Here is a 9186-nt window from a genome sequence, read left to right on the forward strand (position 1 = left end):
CCCCCCCCCCCCCCCTCCCCCTTTGGAAACTTTCTGGAGGTGCCCCCTGTCTTCGGAGGGCCAGGTGTGGAGATAAAAATAAAGATCAGCTAAAAAGACATCGTCAGACTTCGGCTCGTAGGTCGTTGTTTGCTTTTCTGCGCTTGGAACCAGATCGGATTTTTGACTTTGTTTAGGAGATGTCTGTCCAGTTTTAGCTCCTGAACCCGAACTTTCTTTGTCCAAGACGTCCACCGTCCCTCCTCTGCCGCACGTGTCCGAACTACCGTATCTCAGCCCCGCCTCCAAACCCGAGCTGTCCGTCTGATGGACTCGTTTCTGTCTCACCATCTTGTAGACTTTCCCTTTCACTCCTCGCCGTCTCACCGTTTCCTCTCCTCTCCACCTCCGCCTCTCCAGGCTCTCTTCCGCCTGCTCCCTACTCTCACTACAGATGTCATCTGCAAACATCCTAGTCCTCCGGGTCCCCTTGAACTGACCTGACCTTGTGAAGCTGATACCGGATGTAATCCCACCCCAACCTCGAACCCATCTGTCTTCTTGTCCTTTTCCCCTGACCCTATGATCTGCTTCCTGCAGCTCTCCATCAACAAACATCTCATCTGCAGAGCTGTTTCTCTGCCCGAACCCAGACTGATCGTTACCTCGCCTCTTAACCTGGTTTCAACAACTACTACCTGCATCCTCCAGGCTCACAGGCACTTCTTCTCCGCCAGACCCCGTCGTTAGCTCTTTAAATTCAGGGGCGCTCCGTGTTCGCATCCAACAGAGCAGAAGATGTTCGGAAATGAGGCTAATGAGAAAAACGTGGCCAATGTTTTTGCAAACATTGGTTTGGATACAGGAATAATAATAAAAAAAAGAAGACATGATTAAACATGTTTGATGTCTCCATTGTTCCTTCTTGAGAACAGTATGGTGTCGGGTAAATGGTAATTTATGGTGAAATTAAGTTTCCATTTGGTCACCTGTATTTAAAGACACGGCAGGTAGGGGAGCAGTAGACAGTATAAGTCCTAAAAGACACAGAGACAGAGGACACAGGACAGGTAACCACAGACACGTACAGGTAGAGTCGGCATGCTGGCAGAGAAGAAGAAGAGGGAAGTTACAAACGCAGGAAACGCAAGATAAATTCGTCAAACCTTCGTGAATAAATCTGAGCCTCAGCTAACATTTCAGGTAACATCTCTGAGGTTCTGCAGCGACGGACTGGAAACGTCAAACCGCAGAAACACGTCGACAAGCAAGGAAACGTAACATTTCATGCTGAAACTGCAAAGGTTTGAGTTAAAACAAGCAGAGCAGAAACACAAAATGAGCTGAACAGTAGCAAAAATAAAAGCTTTTTGGCTAATTCTGGCTTTTTTAATTCACAAGTTGTTGTTTGTTTTATTAAATTTCATTTTCTGCGTTCAAATAAATCAATCAAATCTAATATAAAAACCAGCAAAAGACCAGCTAAGGGCTAAAACCAGCAAAAAACTAGCTAAAAGCTAAAATATTACAACCGTTGCTACACAATAAAACCAGCAAAAAATTAGCCAAAAGCTAAAATTTGGAGGACAGTAGCTAAAAGAAGCAGAACAGTAACTAAGAGCCTAAATAGCAACAAGCTAAAACCAGCTAAATGACAGCTAAGAGCTAAAACCAGCAAAAAACTAGCTTAACGCTAAAATATTACAATTGTAGATAAACAATAAAACCAGCAAAAAATTAGCCAAAAGCTAAAATTTGGAGGACAGTAGCTAAAAGAAGACGAACAGTAACTAAGAGCCTAAACAGCAACAAGCTAAAACCAGCTAAACGGCAGCAATAAAGCAACTAAAAGCAAATATTTTTCAAACTTTAGCTAACTGTTAAAAGCTGGGAAACTAAAACGATCAAAAGAGTAGCTAAAACAAGCCGAGCAGCAGCTAAAGCTTAAACGAACGGGTCATTAGCTAAAACCTGAAAATCAACTATTAAAACCAACTCGAACGGTAGCTAAAGACGCAAACTTGGAAAACTGTAGCTAACGGCTAAACCAAGCAGATCAGCAGCTAAAAGCTAAAATCTGCACAAACGTGGCTGAAAGTAAAAATAAGCAAACCGTAGCTAAAAGATGACAGTAGCTGAAGATTTTAAACAGATCTACGAGGAAAATATTAATACAGTTTGAAAGTTAAATATTTAAAATGAGGTAAAAGTTACAAAAGCCGAAGCACACCGTTTTCCATCGAGCTGAACATTTTGACATATGAAAGGTTAAAAAAGCACAAAGTTTGTGAAATATTTGACTTCAGAGGAAAAATTAAACAGATAAAGTCAACGATTGATGGGCAGAAAAAGAAGAATCGCTGCAGACACCGATGAGCTGAATCAGGTTTTTGGTTTTTAACGGCAGCTTGTAAACGCACCTCACTCCTCGAGCGGGAAAGTGAGAGATTAGGAGGAGGAGAGTTGGACACAGACGAGATAAGGGAAGGAGGGAATAACCGGAACGGAGAGGAGGCGGGAGCAGGAAGGAGGAGAAAATCGTAACAGAGAGATAACTCACGGTGACTGAACGCTGATGATGGACGACCTGCGAGACAGTGCATCTCGATTTTGCTTTACAAAACTGCACATGCAGAACAAAAGAAAACAATGAGGCATAAATGTGGACGCCCCGCTCACAGTCTCTACTCCGACAACAAACGACTCCGGATAAACACGACATGAAAACCATGCAGGAGTTTCATTCCAAAATGGAGGGAAAAAAAAAAAACGTTAACTTTAATTTCAGGGTTTTTAAGCTCAGAGTTGCAGCTGATTTAATGATTCCTGGATTACAGTCGAGCGAGCCGTGCGCGCAAAGACAGGCCGGGATTTTCGGAAACTGGTCGCCGAAAACGCGGCTTGTCGCGAACGCTGCGGACCGAAACGGAAAATCCACTCGTTTTCTCACATTTTTGTCCCCCAGCTAGTCTAAAACAGTCGCAGCCAAGCGAGATCCCACCTTCAGCCTTTAAATTCACCAACATCTGATTTAGTTAGCATAGTTGAATTAGCTGAAACTTTAGTTGAGTTAGCTTTAACAAAGGTATAGTTCTGCTGTGGTATTTAATTATATCTTAGTTCGTTTTTTACTCAGTTTACTTTAATACGACTTAGTTAATTTCATCCCACCTTTGCTTGTTTAAACTTTTACTATCTTAGCTCATGTTTTAGATATGTTTAGATCCATGGTTTCATTTAGATCAGGGGAGTCAAACCCAGTGACACAAGGGAGCCAAAATTAAAAATTTGGTCCGAGCCAAGGGCCAATCATGATCAATATTTATTAAAAATGACACAAATTAATTAGTTTTAGATGTATTATGTCAAATCATTGATATAGAAAAATCAATGACCTTTTCCCAGTTACAGATTATACAGAATTTAGAGCAAACAGACTTTAATGAACTCAGACAAATAGATCAAACTTCAAAAAGCTCATCATTAGCTGTCATTTCTTACGCCTCACTCAGCTTTTAAATGAATTTTTTAAAATTAAAACAGACAAAAACCTGATCATACAGAAATTAAAACTATATATTGTTGGCTTCTAAGTCACTGTCAGAGAAAACTTCAGTTTTTTTTAAGCAAAATAAGAATCAGAGACTCGATCTGAACCAGACTAGAGGGCCGAATGAAATGTTACAGAGGGCTGGATCTGGCCCGCGGGCCTTGAGTTTGACACGTGTGATTTAGATTATCCCAGCTAGGTATAGTTGTGTGTTTTTGACTGTATTTTTTGTGTTCAAGTTGTAAAGCACTTCATATCACCTTGTTGCTGTAAAGTGCTACATGAATAAATTCGACTTGACTTAAAAACACCGGATTAACTCGACCAGGAGCGGTTTGAATGTCCGCTGGTCTTCCTACTTGGTTTGCTGTCGGCTTCAGAAAAACGGGGGGGATGCCTGATTTTGCGGGACATTTTCCTAAAAGTTGCGATTTTTTTTTACTAAAATCAATAAACAACCATAACTTTTAATATCTAAACCAAAAATCCTTCCTAGTTCTGTAAGATAATTCCCAACAAACATTGACATTCTCAAAAGGTGCTTTATTTGAGAACTTTGATAGCTTCTAAACTGACATTCATGAGCATTTCTGGATTGTCCCTGGTCTGCAGCTCTCCTCACATGTTTTGCAGACACAAAGTGTTTGTCGATGCGTTTATGTTCCATGATTACACTGCAGGACGTGCAAAACAGCTGCAGCTGGGGAGGAAACTGGTTTGCTGAAATCTTTGTGGGCAAATGTGAAGCATTAGCGCACATTTTGGCTTCGGTCGCTGCTCCTGCACGCTCCCGGCATTCTGATGTTAACAGGAAGTGACGTCACGTGTCTTCTTCCTGAGTTATTTGGGGTTATTTTGTATTCCACGCTACACAAACCCACAAAGAAGAGACTAGACCGCAGAAACGGCGGCGAATCACTTCAGAAACAATAAATATTGGGTTAAAGTTGCAAAAAGTTGCGATTTCGCGGGGTTTGCTTGATTTTGCGTTAATAGTTGCGATCGCAACATCAAGAAATCCTGGAGGGTCTGAATGATATAGTCATTGTACGCTACAGTGAAACTGTCTGCGGCGCTTCCTGTGGCTGGTTCCTCGTTGCTCCAGCGGACTCTTCGCAGCTCTGGGGGAGAAACTGTCTGAGTCGGTTGGTGCGGGATTGTGACCACAGGGTGTCCCCGGGCGGGTGGGGTCACTGCGGCTCGAGGGGATCTCGAGTCGGGAGCCTCTGAGCCTCTGAACCCGTCCCGGTGACCCGGCGTGTCAGGACCCTCGTCACGCTGCGGTGAACGGTCTTCGGCTGTCGTTCGGTTAAACGGAGCGGATATGAGACACATGACTTCGAGTCGTTCTTTTCAAACGTGTCTTTAAACGCAGCAGCTCCTTCGTGCTCCGCAATTCTTCCCATTACTTTGGAATGAAACCCGGAGTTTTTCCTCCACAGGAAAAAAACACAAACGAACAGGCAAACACGGTCGTTTGAAAATAAAAGCACAAGCGTCTTCGCAGACTGAAACGGACTCGAGATCACACGACAACGAGGAGGAAGCACTGATCAGACGCTAGCCTAATGACCTCCTTCCAAGAGGGAAGGACGGCAATTAAGGAGCAGAGACGATCATTTAATGCGGATCATTTGCATCCATGTGAGGCTCGTTATCTCAAATCTGTTGTTTCGGGTCCCTGTTAGGAGCTGAAGGTGGGACGGGTCGCCTCTTTCCTCGTGGACATGTGCATATTTGTATATTTTTCACTTTAACAAAAAAGTAAATGACATCAAAACAGCAAAAACTGTTTAATCCACAGAGCAGGGAGTCCCGTATTGGAGTTCAAAGAGTGGAAAGTATTTCAGTTACTGGGTTTTTCAGACGTGGGTTAGTATCTTTAGTAAATGTAGAAAATATGGCGATGCTCAGAGGCAAACGAGTTAAAAAATAACAACTTTGTGGGAAAAGCAGTAGAAACTGTGGCTGTTGTTGTTGAACGAAGGCTTCCTTAATTGCCTGGAGATCAATAGTCTGGGTGACAAACATACGGCGACATGACAGCAGCGAACCTCGTCACGGCAACAAACGAGGAGAAACGCAGCTCAGACACGAACCAAACAGAGGGGGAGAAGAGCGGAGGAACAAACGGCCGGACGGCGGTGGCGCCGGGCCCGAGGCCGCGAGGCGAAGGGGAAACTTACGCAGCGATGGAAATGTTGGCGGCGGACATGGGGCTGACTTCCTTCACCTCCAGGGCTTTCTGCAGCGCCAGCTTCTTATTGGCCGCCTCTTCCTGCTCCTCTTCATCCTGTCAACAAGTTAGAAACCAGTACTTCCACAGTTAAACCTCCCCACCACCGTGCAAACGCAGGATTCAGTGACTTTAACGACGGCCCACCTTGGTCAGCTCCTGGGCGTTGGCGAGGTTATCCACGGCGATGGCCAAGAAGACGTTCAGGAGGGTGTCTGAATACCGTTCAGGAGAAAAACGCGTTTTTGAGGAATACTTATTTTCATGTCATAAACCGGGGATGTGACGCTAAACCTATCCAAGCACTGAACAGATGCTTAGGTGGATGTGCCAAAACTTTCTCCAGCTGAACAGAAACAAGACTGAAAAGAGGAACGATGAAGAGTCGGCGCGCAGCTTCAGGTATTACAGCTAACAACTAGTGATCAGGTCCGAAACCTGCGTGTAGGAATGGACTCAGACCTGAACTATAAGGGACGCATTAAAACAGTTCTACCACCTGGAGAACATCTCCAGAATTAAAGGACTAACGTCACAACATGATGCACGCGTTCATCTTTAGTCGTCTCGATTTCTGCAGCAGCGTCTTCACAGGTCTGCCAAAAACAATCAATCAGACGGCTGCAGCTGCTGCTCGTGTTTCTCACCAAGACCAGAAAAATGGAGCACATCCCCCCGGTTTTAAAGTCCCTACACTGCCTTATAGCTCCTTATAGCTCAGAGAACAGACTTTAAAATACTTCTATTAGTTTATAAATCACTGAACGGATTAAAGACTTATTATCGTCGTATCAACCCTCCAGAACACTCAGGTCTTCTGGTTCTGGTCTGCTTTGAGTCCCCCAGAACCAGAACCAAACACGGAGAAGCAGCTTACGGTTTCTACGTACCATCAATCTGGAACAAACTCCCAGAAAAACTGCGAAACAGCCGAAACACGAGCCCGAATCATCAGCGCTCCACCACCGTGCTTTGGTCCGATCTGTTAAAGCGCCCCCTCTGAACAAGCTATGAACTTAAACCTTTGACCTTTAACCTAACAGAGGCCTGTAGGGTGCAACAGTTGGGTAGTTTGGAATATTTTTCCAGGGATTGCACAATTTTACCACCAAATTTAAATAAAGCTGTCCAACCAAGCACCAAAACGTAACCATTTAGGTGCTAACTGGTCCATGTGCTCATGTGGAAGTTTATACGAGTCATTTGGGTCGTTAGCTGTGTTTCGAAGTATTAATTGCTGTTTTCCAAGAATTAAGAGAGGTTCAGCTACCTTCTGTTTAACCTTGTAGGCCTCTCTCTCTCATAACGACCGCTGCCAGGAAAGAAAAATGAATGGCTGGATGAAATTTCTCATCCAGCCACCTAAACCAACGTATCTCCGCCCACACGTTTCGACAAAAACGCTAAAACCCTCGTCCTGAACGCCCGCATCACAAATACAAAGGACATTCTTAAAATCCGTGTATGGGTTCGTTCTTTGGTTTTTTCGTTTCAAAATAAAATTGCAAAAACAAAACAAGTGTGTGGTTTTTTTTGTTTTGTCATTTTTAAAAAGAAATTAGAAAAACGGCAATTGCAAAAATAAAAAAAGAGGTACGTTTTGTTTTGTTTTTAACTGCAATGGTTAAACCAAAGACGAGCTTTTATTTTGTTGTTAATTCAACGGGACCTTGTGGCGGAACCGGAAATGAAGACCTGAACTCCCGGCAGTCACCAGCAGGTGGCAGTAATATCCTGATTTAATAACTTCCTTGGAATATGACAGAAATCTTGTTGACGGTAAGATCATCAGCTCTCAGTGAAATGCGTCGATTCCCTCTAAATAAGACAAACGGATCCATTTTTAAACTGCTAGATTCTGAAAAAGTTCTTCTTCTTCTTGTGGATTTTAAAGAAAGGGAAGGTGTACATAACCGCCACCTGCTGGTGACTGCCGGGAGTTCAGGTCTTCATTTCCGGTTCCGCCATAAGGTCCCGTTGAATTAACAACAAAATAAAAGCTTGTCTTTGTTATAACCATTGCAGTTAAAAAAAAAAAAAAAAAAAAAATGTACCCCTTTTTTATTTTTGCAATTGCCGTTTTTCTAATTTCGTTTTAAAAACAAAAAAAAAACACATGCTTGTTTTGTTTTTGCAGTTTTATTTTGAAACGAAAAAAAACAAAAAACGAACCGTACACGGATTTCTTAGCCTGGCTAAAGATGACCTCAAAACCCAATTTTCTTTTATATTATTCATCATTTTCTCCCAGTTTTAAAACATTTCAGCACACAATCCAAGTTTAATGGTGAGAGGAGCAGGACAAAACAAGAAAGATGTAGAAAAAACGTTCAAACAGCTCGATTGTTGTTGTGGTTTCTAGCGTAGAAAGTGACAGCAGTAAATCTCAGTTTTTATAAAATATGGTGCCTTAAATACGGACTGTTGGGCGGGGTTATGGTGATTTTTTTCTTCTTTGCCCTCTTGTTTTGGGGAGGATACAGTTTCCAAAGAGCGTGAGGACGATGAAGTAGATGGAGGAGAACATGCCACGCCGGACGCCTCCTTGAGACTCGATGCCGTGGTACATGACGGCGTTCCAGTCCTCTCCGGTGAGAATCTGAGCCGGACGGGAACAAAAGGCAGCTCAAGAAATTAGGTTGGAATTAAACGACTTTAAGGAGGGAACAGACGAACTGAAGGATTATCACTGAGCACGAGGAGCACGGGTCGCTCATTCCCGCTAATTAAAAATTAAGATAACGAATCTTTTGCCAAAAAAAAAAAGGCCAATTTTTTAAACCATTCATTCAGAATGTGCGAAGCGGGTGTTATCCTACCTGGAACACGGTGAGGATGGCTGCCGGAAACGTATCGAAGTTTGTTGTCGGCGTCTCGTCCTCGAAGTTAAACCTCGAAGAGTCAGAAACGCAACATTACAAGAATAAGAAAAAAAAAACGAGACAGAAAAAGGTGATAAACTTGGTTCCATTCTGAAGAGAAAAATATCAGGACATTATTATACTTTTACAGCTTTCATTGCATAAAGAAAATCTGCAAAAATCTAACATCTGAAAGGCTTTTTTTGGGGGAGGGAAATAGGGGTGCGGCAGGTGCTGCAGCACCCCTGTGAATGGCAGACATGTTGTCCCCGCCTTCTCTTGTTGTTGAGAACTGAAGCCAGCAGAAACAGTTTTATAGAAGCTGACGTGCATTTTTGGAACCAGAGTCTGCCCACGAGTGACGAGGGGCTTTAAGCCCCACCCACTTCCCCCTGCACACAGTCATGGAGTCACATGACCTTTCTTTTAAACTACGAGACACCTGATTACAGCTAAGCGCGACTGGAAAATGAACCGAACGAAACAGAAGCGAGGCAGGAGCTACAGGGCTCAACAGGAGTCGGCGCCTGGAAAAGATTTTCTGAGGTGTGTTTTAATCC

The 9186-nt window shown here is 43.3% G+C and overlaps 1 protein-coding gene across 1 annotated transcript in view; it reads right to left on the reverse strand.

Moving 5' to 3' along the window:
- Window positions 1–9186, reverse strand: part of cacna1bb (calcium channel, voltage-dependent, N type, alpha 1B subunit, b) — a 140768-nt gene that overhangs the window by 65684 nt on the left and 65898 nt on the right. Inside the window, exons 16-20 of the mRNA XM_037979527.1 lie at window positions 8585–8657; window positions 8247–8364; window positions 5913–5980; window positions 5716–5822; window positions 2540–2602 (exon numbers count right to left, since the gene is read on the reverse strand). Of these exons, the coding sequence (XP_037835455.1) occupies window positions 2540–2602; window positions 5716–5822; window positions 5913–5980; window positions 8247–8364; window positions 8585–8657 (429 nt within the window). The remainder of the gene's footprint in view (window positions 1–2539; window positions 2603–5715; window positions 5823–5912; window positions 5981–8246; window positions 8365–8584; window positions 8658–9186) is intronic.

The sequence above is a fragment of the Kryptolebias marmoratus genome, linkage group LG14, assembly GCF_001649575.2.
Source record: "Kryptolebias marmoratus isolate JLee-2015 linkage group LG14, ASM164957v2, whole genome shotgun sequence".
Taxonomy (NCBI): domain Eukaryota; kingdom Metazoa; phylum Chordata; class Actinopteri; order Cyprinodontiformes; family Rivulidae; genus Kryptolebias; species Kryptolebias marmoratus.